This window comes from Candoia aspera, chromosome 2 (genome assembly GCF_035149785.1).
Source record: "Candoia aspera isolate rCanAsp1 chromosome 2, rCanAsp1.hap2, whole genome shotgun sequence".
In the NCBI taxonomy this organism is placed as follows: Eukaryota; Metazoa; Chordata; class Lepidosauria; order Squamata; family Boidae; genus Candoia; species Candoia aspera.
In genome coordinates, this window is record NC_086154.1 from 292,916 (window position 1) to 308,995 (window position 16,080).

A 16,080-nucleotide genomic window follows, 5' to 3' on the forward strand; every position below is an offset into this window, starting at 1 on the left:
TTGGGCAGGGATGGGTGTCTCTCCCCAGGGAAGCTGGGAGCATCTTTGGAAGAACCGCACAGCTGTTTATTATTTATTTCATTGAATTTATCACAGTCCCCTGCTCCAGCAGTCTCTGGGCAGCTTCCTTGGGCCAGTCCCTCTCCCTCAGCCCAGCTCACTTCACAGGGTTGTTGTTGTGGGGAAAATAGGAGGAGGAAGGAGTATGAGGTATGTTTGCCGCCTTGAGTTATTTATAAAAATAATAAAGGTGGGATAGAAAATAAAATAAATATTAAAACAGAAACATAGCCAAAACAAAAAAACTAAAAACCATCATTAGATCCAGTTTCGTCTAGTGGTTAAGGTGCTGGGCTAGAAACCAGGAGTCTGTGAGTTCTAGTCTGGCCTTAGGCATGAAAGCTGGCTGGGTGACCTTGGGCCAGCCACTCTCTCTCAGCCCAGCCCACCTCACAGGGTTGTTGTTGTGGGGAAAAGAGGAGGAAGGAGTAATGGATATGTTTGCCGCCTTGAGTTATTTATAAAAATAATAAAGGTGAGATAGAAAATAAATATAAATTAAAAAATTAAAAATTAAAACAAAAGTATGACAGCACCCCACCAACACTTGAACTCCAGGCCTGGGACCAAGGCCAGGCCTTTAAAGAAGCCCAAGAAAGGGGTCACCATCCATGCCTCTGAAGATGATTACTAGGAAAGGGTCAATCTGGCAAAGTTAATTCATTCAGCCCACCAGGAGCCACACTCACTAGTTATTTGAGACCACCACCATTGGGAGCATACTGGGCTTCTAGCCTCTGTCCATGAAAAATGGAACTTACGGAGGTGGAAGTTACCTGAGGGACGGCCTCTTCCCCATCACATCAGCCGGTCCCACCCAACCGTGCAGAGAAGGCATGTTACGGACCCCGTCTGTGAGAATTTCGTCTGGCAGGGTCGTGGTGGGCCTTCTCTGCAGTAGCTCCCACCCTGTGCAACAGGCTGCTCCCAGAGGTGAGACTGGCCCCGTTGCTCCTGGCCTTCCGGAGGAGCCTGAAGACCTGGCTCTGCCACTCCGCTTGGGGTGGAGAAGGGAATAGCTCCACATGGGGATGGCTGCTATCTCAGACCACTCCTCCCACATACGAGCTGTGATTCTTCTGCTGCTGGACTTTTATTTTTACTTATTTTTATATTTATTAAGAGTAATGCTGTATTTATCCTGTTGTTTTCATCATTTTATTGTAAACTGCCCAGAGTCCCCCGATGGGAGAAGACAAATTAAATAAGAGGAAAGGCAGCAGCCAAGAAAGTGGAGCTGGAGTCGGTCCTGCGCAATTACAGGATTGGGAGAGCAGGTGGGAAGAAATACACTATAGACACAAAAATTGGTAAAGAAAGATCAGTATTTTTTTTTTCTCCTTCAGAAAGCTAGACCTCAAGATCACACAAATATAAAATGTATGGAGCTTCAGTGTAAATGTACAAACTGATCCATGCAGGACCCCAACAGTGGGATTCTCCAGCATAAGATAGCAGTAGCCATCAGTTTAGAGGACTGGAGAAGTGGAAGAGGACATGGTCGTGACAGCTGTTTCCTCCCTCCCATGAACCCTGCCAGACCAAGTGCAGAGAAGTGGGAGCTCCTGGACTGTATCTGGATGGTTGCTGTGGAGCACAGGTCTAGGCTAGAGGATCTCCTGACTGGATCCTGGAGCTCTCTTCCCAGAGTCTCACTTGTCCACCCCAGAGCCCAAGCCCTATGGATTACCTCTCATTCCATGTGTGACTTGCTTTAACAGGCTCTCCAACCACAGAACTGGCTGTTTCAAAGCGTGACCAGGGACAGGGTACAACTGCCCTATAGCTGAATGGAGGACAGGAATCTGGCCTACCTCTCACTTTGCCAGCTAAAGGTTTCTCCCACAAAGGACTTGCTGATGAGTTTCCTCTGGGGGAGAATGGTGGATGGCAAATGAAGTGCAGGGTCTCTCGGGGACAAATGGACCCTGAAAAACGGACTGGGAGAGGAGCACACAGGTCGAGTAGACAGCCTGCAGTCAGAACATTGTGTTCCTTTCTTTTCCCTACACTCCGTTCAAGTCCACACACCAGTTTGTACCTTTTTTTTATTTACATGTTAAAGAACCAGAAGATTTAACATACAGTAAGATGAAACAGAGCCCTAGAAGATGAACAAGTGGGAATAAAAGAAACGGTAGAAAAAAATATACAGTCAACGTAAAAAACTCAAGAGGGCCGCCTCTCCTCCTCTTTCATTTCAGCAGCCTCCCTTGAGGGGCAAAGAACATGCGGTCTCGATTGTGCCAAGGACATACACAGTTGCACTCACTCCAGATCCCAGGAAAGCCAACGATGGGGGGAGGGGGGAATAAATAAAAGAACCTCGAGTGCCACCGGGCAAGTAAGAGGAGGCAACTTCTCCCCCCAAAGAGTCTCATCTCCGCAGGGGAGGGGGGCTCCAAGCCGGAGCATCGGGGGCACCTTCCGCCCCAGGCAGTCTCTGTCCCTCCAGAGAAGGAGCGTCACAGAACTCAAACTTGCTAAATGCTTGATAAAAACTACAAGGCTTCTGGAGTCAACCCCACGAGTCCAACGCAGCCTCCCGCCTAGCGCAAACTGTACAGAGTCAGAGCACCTCCTCCAGCCAAAGCACAAATGCGGCTGGGGACCAGCTCCTGCCCCATCAGGGTCCAGTGGGGAGAAGAGGGGAGCCAGCTGCTGAGCCTTCCTGTGCTGACCCAGAAGGGAGCCACTCGCGTGTCTCGCTCTTCCTGGTTCCGATCCTGCAGAACCGCTCCGGACCTCGCGGGGCCTCCCTCCCCACCTGCCCGTCTCTCGGCTGCCCCACGCCTGCCTAGCTGGAGTCAGAGTCGCTTGTGTCCGAAGAGGAGGAGGAGGAGCTGGAGCTGCTGGAGTCAGAGCTGGAGCTGCTGGCGCTCAGGCGGGAGATGGGCACCTGCTGGGCAGACTCTGGTTTCTCACTGGCTGCAGGGGAACGAGAGAGATCAAGGTGACCCCGAGACCAGAAGACCCACAGAGCCAATTGCCAAAGAGGTGGCGGTGGTGGAGGAGGCGGCGGCGGCTGCTGGAGACCGACTGACCTTTTTTGGGCGGCTTCTTGGCCGAGTTCAGCTGCCCACTGACATCCTGCAAGCGCTTCTCTAGCTCACGCTTCTTCTCCAGCGTCAGCTCCTCCTTCGTCTTGCCCACCGGCTTCTTCAGGGCTGCAGAGAGGAATATTGGTCAATGGACTCCCGCAGGACTCAAACAGTGGCTGGGGAGCCCCAGTGGGAAGGCTTCCCAGACAAATCCTGCTGGTCAGACCAGAAGCTGACTGACAGACCATGCAGGAGCAGGGGATGAGGTTAAACAGCACAGAAAGGGCACCCCACCTTCCTTCCATCTGGGCCCCACCTTCCCAGCAGCACTCTCTGCGCCTTCGACCTGGAGAACAGACCCCAGGAGCACGGTCCTTCCCATGAGCCAAGCAACGTCCAGGAGCGCAAATGCAACCTCTGCAAGCTGAAGAACTGCTTTTTAAACAATTCAGCGAGAACCCAAGTGCACAGCACCCTCCGGACGGCCAATGAAAGGCTCCCCTTCTCACTGCAACTCACCCCAAGGGACGGAGAGAGGCAGACGGAGAAGGAAGGCTCACAGCAGCATGGCCTGCTGTCCCAGTCAGGCGGAGTCATTTATCCTAACCATGATTTGCCCAGTCTGGATTTACACCACACAGAAAGCCCTGACCCATCATTTTCAAAACCACAATGTCAGATTCATTTGTAAACAAGGCCAGTAACACACTCCACAGGATCAGCGATGCAGCTACCGCCAGGGAGATACAATTCCTACGCCGGTGGGATCTTAGATGAGCATGTGCAGCCCGCCATCTAGCACCGAAACTGTTTCAGAGCACCCAAGCTCCAGTGTGAAACTGAACAATCATAAAGGCCAGCCAATGGCTGACCATAGGAATACAATTTCAGAATGTTTTTCAACACTGAGGATACCACAGGAGAAAAACAGGCATAATGAAAATTGGCCCTTGGTCACTTTTGGACACCTTCTCACCCGTTTGGACTGCCTGCTTGTGGCAGGGCAGATTGCCACTCCTAGTCTAGAAAAGCCCGTTTTGCCATGAAGTCTCCAGTCTCCTCTGCTACCACCATCGGGCACCTTCTATACCTGGCAGAACAGTCTTCACCCACGAGCGCAGCTCCTGCAGACTGCCTGGAAGACGCAGCCACCCGTGGGCAAGGACACCCTGCTCCCCACACTCACTTTCGCTGTACGGCTTGCGAGGTTTCTTGCGTAGGCAGGACAGGACGTAGTGCTCCAGCTCCCGCAGCGTGGACGCCTTGAGAGTTTCAAAGTCGATCTCTATCTCCTCTGGGTTGGAATCCCGCAGGGACGGCTCTCGTGACTGAATGATGTGGACAACCCGGCCCAGCTTTTCCCCCGGCAGCTTGTTGATGTCCAGGCTGAGCTGGCGCTTCTCATCGTAGCTCATGGGCTTGCTCTCCTCTTCCTCCTCTGAGTCAAACAGCACAGGAACTGGGGGAGCAGCAGCCTTGGAGCCCGACTTCTTTGTGTTCCTAGCAGGAGAGGGAAGGGTGGCATTCAGATGACCTGCAGCCAACTGGCCCTTGCCCACATGAGTTTGGCTGGGAGCAACAGCTGTCAGACTGTCTTGACTTGCAAACAAAGAATTCGCCATAGTCGATCTGCCGGGGAAAGAGTCATCACCCAGCTGTTACCCCTCATCCCACCTCACACCAGCACCACTCACTTGCTGCCGCTGCCCCCACAACCAGCTTTCTTCGACTTCTTCAGCTGGACTTGGTGAGCACGGCCCTCCTCATCTCCCGCTTTAACTTTGCGCTTCTCCGACTTCTTCTTCTTCTTTCTCTCCTTCTTGTCACGCTTCTTCTTGGGCTTAGAAACAGGTCCCTGGGAGAGGGCTGCAAGCTGCTCGTGCACTGCCCGCAGCTGGAGAAAAAATGGGAGGCACAGAAGTTGCCAAAAGCCCCTCTATCCCACCATCCACAGGCTGGGGAAGCAGGCGGGCAGGACGTTTTCCAGCACCAGGACCTGCCCCATCCCCTCTTCCATCTCCAACCCGGCAGGGCAGGGCAGGGCAGGGCAGAGCCAGCGGTCCCCTCACCTGTTCCTGCAGCTCAGCTAGCCGATTAGCTCGCTCCTCCTCAGAATCCGAACTCTCCTCCTCAGTGTCCGACGAGCTCTCGCTGCTGCTCTCGTCTTCATCCCCCTCTTCCTCCTCCTCCTCCTCCTCCTCGCTGGAGGAGTCGTCCGTGGAGGATTTCATCAGAAGCCCTGGCTGTGGGAGTGATGTGGAGGGGGGGTTGATGTCGAGGGGTTCATCAGGCATCTTGGCATAGCTGAACTCAAAGACATCCTGCAGGAGGACCACGCAGACACCAGCCTTACTGCTCTGGCACCAGGCCGGGGGGGGGCACGGGGGGGAGAGGCAGCACCCAGCTCCCATCAGGTTCCCTCTGCTCACCTGCAGCTTACGGGCCATGGCCACCACATCGTGGTCAGGAGGGTTGTACTTGTAGCAGTTGGAGAACATCAGCCTCACATCAGAAGCAAACTCCTGTGCATCGTGGTATTCCCGGTTCTCCATCTTGCGCTGAAGCCACATAGGACAAAGGTGAGCGTGTGACTGATTTAATTCCTAACTTCAGTCTGAGAACATTGCAGAGGACTTCACTAACCTTCAGCAGAGTTTCATGGCATGCGTTCAGTGGAACCCAACACGTATGCTTTCCCAGAGAGCCAAGCCCCTTTCCACATCGCCTCCACTTCACACATTATTTCACACGTGCTCACGTCAGCTTGACCTTTCTACTGCTCCTCCATCACCCACAACTACAGAACCCAACACTTCCATGCCCTAGCGCACCACCGACTGACCTACTTGAAACCAGTGCTATCAACCCAAGTAGCTTTTTCTCACACGTGGATGGAGATATACATATACATACGTATACATGTATACGTGTACGTATGTATGCATGTATGTACACACACACATACATAATAGCGCACATTTGTCATCCCTTCCAAGGAAGCAAGGTCAGGCAACAGAAGCGCAGGGTTTTCAGAAGTGCTCTTTATTGTTGAGGCTACAAGAGAATTTTAAGGGGCTGTTCAGTTTCTCTACTACGTCTTGCACCAAATGAAACAACGGCCTTTGAGTTTCCTAGGTCTGGATAATCTTTTCTGAACCTCCTCCCTTAATGATTCGTTTATTATCCCATTCCCACTGCCAAGGCCAGGTTTCACGTTCTTCTGCAGTGACATACGAAGTAGAAAATTTTGCCTAAGCGTGGCGTGGCTGCTGGGCCGTGGGCTGAAGGCAAACGGAAGTAGAAAAGGGGTGATCTGTTTTAGGGGCAGGAAAGCGCAACTCCTTTTAGCCGAGTGCAGACTATAGCTTAGGAGAAGGTGTGTCAGGGAGTTTCCTCCCCCCAACGTTTTTTAATCTCTATCCAACCCAGAGAGCGAGGCAAAAACAAGGAAAAGCAAGCCATCAGGATAACTGGGCTTGTTTGTACGACGCCTGCATCAGCCCCTCCGTGGATCTGTCACTGCACCCCACCCAAGGGGAGATTCACTGTCGCATCTGGGGCCATCGCCAACTACCCTCCTGCCACCTGGGGCTCCCTTCTCCAGCCGCCTCCCCTTGGCACAGCAAAGCATTCAAGGGAGCTGCCAGACTTGGGGCGCTTCCACACCCTCCGCATTCCCTCCAGCCTACCTTAATGCTACTGAGATCCATGGGATGCTTGATGATCTCGTGGTAGTCATGGAGACCCAGTGCAGAAGCGTCAACGGGCTTGTAGAAGGGCCAAGCATAGGCCGCATGCTTCTTAGAGACGAGCTCCTTGAGGATGCCGTTACAGTACTTGAGCTGCTCGGAAAGTTTGCCTCTCTTGGATGTCTGGTGCTGTTGGGAGTCTGGCAGGTCTTTCCGGGGGGGCTTGATGGGGCGTCCGCTCTCCCGCCGGGCAGGAATCTTGGCTGCCTTGGCCTCCAAGACGGCAGCGGAGGGAGAAGACTCCCCCCCACTAGTGGCAATGATGGCCGTAGGAGTAGGAGTTGTGGTATCTGCTTTCCGTTTTACGCCTTTCTTCTGTGGACGGCAACAAACGCCTTGTGAGTTCCCAGTTAGCCAGGAATCACACTCCATCTGGAGATACTGGCAGGGCCCCCACATTGCTCTTCCCAAGGGGAGTGTGAAGGCCTGTAGCCCAAACGGGCCTGGACCACTGCAGCCACCTAATGTGCTCCCCACCCACCCCCAGCACCCGCCTTGTACTCCAAAGCCCACCTTGGTCACGGGCTGCGTGGGCGCAGGCACAGCAAGGACCGGCTGGGAGGCAGCAGCGGAGTGCAGCGGCTTGAGGAGTGGGGTGGTGATGACAGAGGGGTGGGGGATGCTGATGACCGTGGTGGGTATGTCTGTGCTGGTGGAGAACAACCCGGCGTGGGACACAGAGGAGATGGCCGGAACTTGTTGGGCAGCGGCACTGGCTGCTGCCAGGAGCGCTGGGGAGCAAGATCACCCCAGATTAGCAGAAGAAACCTAAACATTTAACACGGTGGGGGCTTATCACCACTGCCAATTCCAAAACCAGGAAGGCTGTAACAGCAGCAGCCCTGTAGAGCCCTCTCTGGCACAGCAGGCAGGTCCAAACCCTCCTCGGCCGTTCTCCCTGCCGACCCCACTGAGCCTAAGGCCTGCCTTTCATGCATGTCTAGGGCCTGGAATTCTGCACCTCGTTACCTGCAGCCCGAGACGCTCCCTTCTTGTGGCTATTCTTCGCCACAGTGATGACAATCTCCTGCTCCTCCTGAGGCATCTGGGCCACTTTCTGCAAAAAGATCTTCTCCAGCGTCTGGGCCATCAGCACAATATCATCTGTTGGCTACAATAAGCAACAATCAGCAAAAAGCCAGGTGGGACAGATACCCCACTTTCCTACCCACCCACCACTTAAAAATCTCGACAGACAAAACTTAAGTTAAAAAGAAGTTAACGCTAAACACACAAGACAACCATACAACTGAAAAGCTCTCCAAGAACATTGGTGCAGACTGTTTCCTAAAATAGGTTCCCAACTGTGGCAAACTCCAAGTGGGTGGACTTCAAATCCCAGAATTCCACAGCCAACATGGCCATTGATGAGGATGCTGGTAGTCCACATCCCTGAAATTACCATTCTTATTCTAAGTTAAGATGATGGAAGTAAACCCGATTCCCAGATTAGTTTGAATCAGATCTTCTCAGCCTTTCTCAACTTTTTGACCCTGGACGAGCCCTTGAAATAATTTTCAGGCCTCAGGGAACCTCTGCACGGCCACGCTCAAACATAGGCGAGATGTTAAAAAATTATATTCGTTTCGTGTGCAGGCCTGTATGTATGCGTTAACCAAGTTCTTAAAATAAAAACAAAGAAAACTTGCCTCTTTGATGCGAAGCTGCCCATATTTGAAATAATTTTTAAATAAATTGTTACCTCCCAAGGAACCCCTAGTGACCTCTTGTGGAACCCTAACACTCCACGGAACCCTGACAGACACCCCAGGATAAAGAAACAAACCTCCAAGAGCTGGACCTGCAGAAAAGTAAAAAGTAATCCCTGCAGATCTTACCAGCTAAACACATTCACAAGAAGAAACGGAGCCACTTAGACAGCTGAGGCGCCAAGTTCTAAGCTCAATGGCAAGAGCTGCTTCCAGCAAACCGCTGGCAAAAAGAGCAAGTCTGTCAAACCACATTCACAGCAGCTTCATCTGCTTGGATCGCCAGCACTCCAGACACTACCAACTGCTACCGCCCATCACCTTGGAAGGAATTTCAGGATACCTCCGTCCAGCCCCACTGGTGAACTCCATCCACTCTCACCTTGTTGTAGATGTAGCAGTTGGTGAACATTGTGTTGAAGTCTTGCATGCATTCAGCAGAACTCCAGTAATAGCTGTTCTCCAGCCGCCGCTTGATGGTACCCATGTCCATCGGCTGCTTGATGATTTTGTGATAGTCCTGGAGACACAAAGGGGCAAGCAGAGCCAGGTCATCAGGAACAGAGAACCTTGCGAGGCAAGACACCCACCTCCCCAGGGCCGGGCCATGCGGGTAGCAGCAGCACACAGTGTCCAGCTCACTGCCTAGGCAACCTTACAACTAAGCGACCCTGCTCGGCTCTTTTAAAGCTGAAGAGAATCCAGCAAAAGGCAAGGAAAACACGACCACCAAAGGAGCCCGGCTCTTTCTTTGGGGACATTTGGGGCCTACATCTGAAGAAGCCCCCACAAGGACCACCCTGCTGAAAAGGCCTGTGCTGCCTCCAACGCATAACCTCAGCGCCCCGCTGCGCGTAAACAAGCCGACAAGCATAAACCTAGACAGATTTTACCTCTGGGCTTTAACTCCTTAGTTGCCGACCGTTAATTTGGGGGCCGCTTGATGTCTTCTACAAAGTCATGGATGGGAATCTGCAAAATGCATTCAGGTGACAAGAGATTAGATAGGAAACGGTGCCAAAGCAGCTGCATCGTCTCATCCATACCTTTGTAGGGACATGAAAAAGGACCGGCCTGAACAAAACCAGCAAGGACCCTGACTAACTGCTGCTCCGCTACGATAGATCCGGGAAATTAAGCCCGGGCAGAAGCCGAGACACGGCCCAAGAGAAAAAGCCCTCGCAGCACAGCCGGGAAAGCCAGAGGACCCCTCCCAGGATGAACGCAAGCAGGACCTGCTTCAGCCAACAGCCGCGGAAGAAGAGAAGCGTAGTTCCTGGGATGGGCCAGAAGCCGCCCAGCAACCTGGACGTGCAGAGCAATGTCCCCCACAGCCCCCCAAAGGAAGAGAAGGCCAGTTACCGGAAGACCCAGCTTGACCGCATCCACTGGCTGGCGGAAGGGCCAGGCGAACTGGTGCTTCCAGAGTGCCTTCATCACCACTTTGTGGAGGTACTGCAGCTGGTTGGTCACCCGGCCCGGCTTCTTGGAGTTGGAGACCTCGGGAGGGGGCGGGTTGGCGGGGGCCAGCTGGAGGGCCGGGACAGATGCCATGGTGGGGCTCTCAAAGCCCTCGTAGAGCAGTGACGGCTTGCGGATCCGCTTCCCTGGCGTGGACTCCGCTGCCAGGCCCACGAGACCCGCATTGCCCTCGCCGAGCAGCCTGCAAAACGGGCACGGGCCACTCAGGATGGGTTCCTGGGGGAGAGCCGGGCACGAGGCTGCCCAAAGCAAGACTTCCCCAAAAAAACATGAGCACCGCTGGCTGAGAGAAAACCGGCGGCCAGGACTGCAGGAAACGTGGCAGGGGGCGCCCCCCGGGCAGGGACCCCTGAGCAAACACCCCTTGCCCACCCCCCGCCCAGCCGGCAGCCCGTTGCAGGCTCTCCCGGCGGCTCCGCAAACGAGCCGCGCGGTCCAGAGCCCACGGAGCGCCCAGCACCGACCAAGTGGCAGCCGCCTCACCGGGGCGGGCGAAGCTCCGGAGAGGCCTCCGCAGCAGCAGCCGCCGCCGCCGCCGGGGCGGGAGAGCACAGCGCCGGGGCCTGCAGGAGCAGCGCGCCCACGTTGCTAGGCAATCCCGCCGCCCAGCCCGAGCAAGAGGGAGACGTCGGCCGCCCCCGCCGCTCCACCCTCCCTCCGCCCGCGCCAGGCCTCGCCGCGGGTACCTACTTGCCGTTGGGATTCACGTTCTGCAACATGCCCGCCGCGCCGCCGCCCGGGGCCCCGGCTCTCTCTCGGGAGGGTCCCGCTGCTGCAGCCGCCGCCGGCGCCTCCGTGGCCTCGGGGAAGCCCCCCACCTTGCTGGGCGCGCGGCTCACAGGCGCATCGCGGGGGGGCGGACGGAGGGGCGCGCTGGGCGCGGGGAGGGGCTACTGCATGGCGGGGGGCGGAAGCGCCGGGTCCTCCTCCTCCCGCTGCTCCTCGGTCGGCAAAGCGGCGCAAAGGCTCAGAAAATGGCGGCCTCCGCAGCTGCGAGGCGCCGCAGGCAGCGTCCCCCTCGCGAGGCCTCGGGGGACCCCGGCCTGCAGCGGGCACGAAATACAGGACGTTGCGGAGTCCCGGGAGCCGCCGCGTCCGGAAGCTCCGGGAGCCGGGCTTGTCGTCGCGGGCGGAGCCACGGATGGCACTGGATTGTACGGGGACTACTAGCCTCGGCTGGCTGGCTCTCCCTGGAGGGTGGGACGGACGGGGGCGGCCACCGCTACGGAAGCCGGGAGGAGGATCCGAGATGATGGCTACAACGACGGCTGGCGATTGGGACCCGCCGGCGAGGATGTCTCCGGATAGAGTCCGCCCCCTCTTCCCCGCACTCGCGCTGGTTCCCTCGCTCGCTCGCACCCCGGGCAAGAACCTTCCTCCGCTGTAACGAAATGGCGCCTGTCGGCCTGCCCCCGACCGCCCTTATATAGACGCTCTCTGTGCTTCGATTGGCTGCGAGACAGGCTGACATCACCATCCCGCCCAGCCACGCCCGTTCGCAGCCTAGACAGAGCGCACCGGTTAGAACGCCGGCCGACCGCGTCCTGCGATTGGGCGATACTCGTGTCAATCACTCTTCCACCTTCCGCCCCTCTGGCGCCTCCGACTCTGGCAGCCGGCTCACGCATTGGATCTCGCTGCCATTCGTTCGCTCCCGATTGGCCAGCGCATCGTGCGGGGGCGGGGCGGCAGTAGGAGAGCGGCCGTTGGCTGTTGTCATTCTCTGCTCACCGCGGGGGAAGGGAGGGGAGACGAGAGAGGCGCCATTTTGGGAAGCGGAGGATCAGGGCGGCGGGAGGGGAACGGGGTGCTCGCCCCCATCCCCGTCCGCCTCCCTCTCCTCGAAACGGTCCCTCCCTCAGGAAAAGAAGCATCAGAAACTCGAGCGGGCATTAACTCGCCTCAGGCGGCGCTTCCCGCCAAAACCCGAGACACCCCTCAGCCTCACAAAAGACGCTCAGCTGCGGGGGAGCCCGGCCCGGCCGAGAGGCCTCGACGCCCTTCTCGCCCAGTTCGGCGCCCGGCACGAGGCCACGAAACGAAACCCCAGGCCCGACAGCTCGGGCGGCCGCCGCCCTTCCTTAGAACGCCCACGGGGCCCTCCGCGGGGCAGGCGGGAAGGGGTCGCCGGACAGCTGAGTCATTTCCGGTCGGCGAGGGTCCCCGGGACTGAAGGGTGCGCGGGAGCCCAGCCCCCACCGCTCAGGCACAATGACGCAGCGCTTTCACGGGCGCTCCCATCTTGAACGGCTGGGGAGGGAGGATCCACGCCCCTCCGTGGGTCCAGGCGGCGTGCGACGCTGCCCCCCCCAGTCGGGGACACCTTTTCAGTTGCCGACGCCCTACTGGGGGCTCGCTACCCGCGACACGTGATGGCCAGCGCCCGGCTCTCGAGGCGGGGGCCGCCGGGATATCACGTGACCGCGGAGCGCTGCCCCCATTGGCCGCCTGCGCCGCCACGAGGAGGAGGGGGCGAAAGCCGAAAGGCCCGGATCCCGCATCCCGCGTCCCCCAATGCCGAACGGCGTCGCCGGAGTTGAAAAAAGCAAGAAGAAAACGCTCCTTTATAAAGTTAGTTAAAATAAATCCTACCAATTGCTGCCACAGCCGCCATGGGCGGGCGGGGATCCCTCACGTCACCGCACTCCGATTGGATCGCGCCGTCACGTGACGTCCCCGCGACCGTCGTTCCGAAAAGCCCGGATGCTGCGGGAGGGGCTATTCGTTCCGCCTCCCCCACCGAGCAGCTGCGCAGCGACTCAAACGAGCCCCGAGAAAGCGGCTGAGCGGGGCGGGCGTCTTCCGGCGGCCCCCTCCCCCGTCCAAGTCCCGCTTTGGGCGTAAAATCAGCATGGCTCCCGCGACGCCCGAAGAAGTCGAGTGCGCATGCGCCCTCCCCCGCCTTACCCCCGCGATATACGCGCGTGCGCCCCAGCGCGGTGCGGGAGAGGCGGGGCGCTTGCGCAGTCGCGGTCTGCTGCAGCCCGCCGCCGGGCTCCCCGTCCGAGCGCGGCGAAGCGGCGTTCGGCTGCCTTCCTTTTCCGGCTCTGCCCGTGGGGGCGGGGGTCACCCCGCGCGGTGCATCCCGGGGCGTCTCTGGGCCCGTGCAGAGGGGTCTCGGGCACGCGGCCTTCGCTCCGGGCGCGTTTCTCCCACTTTCTGCGCTGCGCCCCATGGGCGGCCCTGCGGGAGAGGCGCTGCCCTCGGAGTTCCGCGGGCGGGTCGAGAGCCCGTGAGAGCCGCGGCGGGGCGGGCTGCGGCGACCCTGATGGCTGCGAGGAAAGCGGGCGGCTGGAGCGTGTCCTGGGAGACCCCCGACGGCGGGAGGGAGACGGGGCCGGCTTCTTCGGCTTCGCGGGGGTCGTCGTCTGGAGAAGCGCTTCTCCCTTGCCCGGGACGGAGAGGCTGAAACCAGGAGGACCTTCAGCCGGGCGGGGGGGGAGGGGCTGCCCCTGTCACGGTGCGGTCTCCCTGGCTGCAGACCTTCAAGCGGCGGCTGGATGGTCCTCTGTCAGGGAGCCGGGGGTTCGACCCGATGGCTTCTGATGCCCCTTCCAACTCTCCGATTCAGTGAATGCTCTGCTTTCGGGGCCGATGTGGCGATGAAGCCGAGGCCGCTCGTCCGTCAGCGCCTGGCTTGGCCCAGACGGCGCAAGGCCCCCCTCCCTGCTTGGCCAGCCTGCAGGCAGACGGCGACAGGGATGCCCTGGGAAAGCAGGACCAGGAGACCCGCCTCCGCCGTCCCAAACAGGGCGGGGAATGCTGGAAGAGAGCCACCCGCTCCTCCATGGGCCCGGTGCGCGCGGCGCCTCTTCTGCCTGGGGAGAATCTCCCCCCCCCCGCCGCCAAACGCCTTTCCGCTGCGCACCGCGGGCCCGCGGCGGCGGCTGCTGCACCATTTCTCGGCTGCCCCTTTCTCCCCGGGCGGCGGCGGACGGTTCAGCCGGCTGCAGCTTCCTCAGCAAACCACAATTAGACAAGAAACAGCGGGGGGTGGCTTTGGCTCGTCTGCTGCCCTTCTTTTTCCTGCTGCAAAAACAAGAATGAGGTGGTTGCTGCTGCTGCTGCTGCTGCTGCTTGACTCCCCCAGTCCCCATTTCTGCCCCATCCTCGCCCCCCCAAATTAGGGGCTTTCCCGCTGCCATTTCTTCCCAAAGACCCAGATGAAGGGTGCAGCATAAATAGCCCAGCATTGATGGATTTGGGGATGAGGCTGGGGCTCTCGCTAATCTCGACCCCGTGGACTGCGCAGAAGTATGGCTGGGGGTGTGTTTGAGGGCTACACGTCTGTCAAGCGAGGCCAGCCGGTCTTGTGGAAATTAAACCTTGTCTAGATCTTGTTTTACTTAGTGCTTTTAATTGTTCTGATTGGCTGGTGTTCGAGGACAGTGGGGCCGTTATTGGAACTCGCGTGGGGGCTCCCCTTCTCATTATGCTGCAGGAGGCCCTGGAAGACCCCCAATTTCTTGGGCCCATTACTACTCGGGGTTCCATCATTTCAAATGTTACTTTGACTCTTAAATAAAATAATACTTGTTATTAGCACATTTATACCTACCTTTCTGCAAGTAAGCACCTGAGGCTGCAGTAAAAACAAAAACAAGGCAGAACAATAAAACCAATAGAATTAAAACCAAAATATTCTTAACATTTAACTTTGCGAAAGAGACATGGCTCTAAACACCAGTGGGGGGCGGTGGAACCAAGCATTCCGGCCTGGGGCCACCTGGCAGAAGACTGTGTCTCTCACAGAGCCACTGCAGGAGTCCAGACGGGTGGCACCCCCGGGTGGGTAGTCATGACCACGTCCCACTGGTAGCCACAACTGCTGAGGTGCGCCTTGCCGTGTCCACCGCCTGCAAGTCCAGCAACAGCTGGGGGTCACAGAGCACCTAAAAAGCCAGTCTCCTCCTCCTGGGAGGGTTCACCGGCCCCATCCCGGGTCTCCTTGTTTGCAGAGATTTCATTCCATCTATCTCATGACTGAGCCATATTCAGAGTTGGTGTTGGGAGATGGCGGGCAATAGAGCTGGGCATCATCAGCACACAGGTGACCCCCTGCAGCGCACAGTGACTCCCCCCCACATCAGTGAAGCTGTTCTGCATCAGTGTTAAAGCAAGGAGATCAAGCACTGGGGGGCTCCTGTGGTCCCAGTGCGGCCTTCCCCACCAGGGAGGGAGCCATCCAAAGTAGGGCCTGATGACTGATCCCACCAGGAGTATCAACAGCCCCACAAGGCTGGACTGGGTAGTCCTCAACCATCAGCCTGGGTCCTGGCCAAGGTGACTAGCAGCATATCCTGGGTGAAACCCCAACTGAAAGGGGCCTGGGGCTTCATCCTTTTACCTCTGGAGCTGCTGGGCCCCTTGTCTCAGCCACCTTGGCCAAGGGTGGATGAAGAGAGGGCTTTTCCAGGAAGCCAGCTGGAGTCCAGATGTGGCAGCCCCGTAGAACTGCCCAAGGAAGTGGGTGGCAGGTCAATTTTCATCCCAAGAGGTAAAAGAACATCCTGCATGCTTCTCCACCCTCGCAGGGAGCAGCTTCCACACAGTTCAGACCACAGAAGGTGGGCTTGGACCAGCTGTTGCTTGAGTAACCCAGTCCTGGAGTTGGAGGGCTCCTGGGGGGCAGGCCCACAACTGGGGTCTATATCACCTGGGGCAAACATGGATTCCACACCATTTTGGCGCCCCCCCCCCAGTGCGACGCCAGGGGCACATGCCCCACTTCCCCCCCAGTTGCAACCCTGCTGGGGGGCCCCAAGGCTATCCCCCATTGATCTCAGGATATCTAGGACCAGCTCAGCCTAGAGCTCTTCAGCCCTCTCTGGACTGCAGGTCCTTTTCCAAGCGCAGAGGAAATTTCACCAATGTCCCACCGGAACCTTCGCCCTGGAGAAAAGGCTGCCTTCCTGTATGCGAGAGCTGTTCTGGAGCCTGGAACAAGGTGCCCGGCGTCGTCCCACAAGGAGTCTGAGGACAACTCAGGAGCAAGCGGATCCAGGCAGGCTGTTCCCGTGTCCTTCTCTTTACGGCTCA

General features: G+C 57.6%; 1 protein-coding gene and 1 non-coding gene across 2 annotated transcripts; both read right to left on the reverse strand.

The window, feature by feature from the left end:
• Positions 1-2,090: 2,090 nt before the first annotated feature.
• Positions 2,091-12,068, reverse strand: BRD2 (bromodomain containing 2). The gene is made up of 12 exons (XM_063296154.1): positions 10,732-12,068; positions 9,922-10,222; positions 8,942-9,079; positions 7,820-7,961; positions 7,364-7,581; positions 6,791-7,165; positions 5,531-5,659; positions 5,171-5,422; positions 4,796-4,995; positions 4,288-4,601; positions 3,105-3,227; positions 2,091-2,988 (listed from the first exon to the last, which is right to left on the reverse strand). Exons 1-12 carry the CDS (start codon positions 10,758-10,760, stop codon positions 2,858-2,860), a joined length of 2,352 nt encoding a protein of 783 aa, XP_063152224.1. The 5' UTR covers positions 10,761-12,068; the 3' UTR covers positions 2,091-2,857.
• Positions 4,678-4,762, reverse strand: LOC134492616 (small nucleolar SNORD12/SNORD106). The gene has a single exon (XR_010067492.1). It is a non-coding gene; the product is annotated as a small nucleolar SNORD12/SNORD106 (small nucleolar RNA).
• Positions 12,069-16,080: the final 4,012 nt, after the last annotated feature.

Excerpts from the sequence above, each read along its gene's own strand:
- BRD2 (XM_063296154.1), bottom strand. The coding sequence starts at position 10,760 with ATGTTGCAGAACGTGAATCCCAACGGCAA. Across the intron at positions 5,423-5,530 it reads CCATGGCCCGTAAGCTGCAG|GATGTCTTTGAGTTCAGCTA; the intron begins GTGAGCAGAGGG and ends GTCCTCCTGCAG. Across the intron at positions 3,228-4,287 it reads TCGCAAGCCGTACAGCGAAA|CCCTGAAGAAGCCGGTGGGC; the intron begins GTGAGTGTGGGG and ends TCCTCTCTGCAG.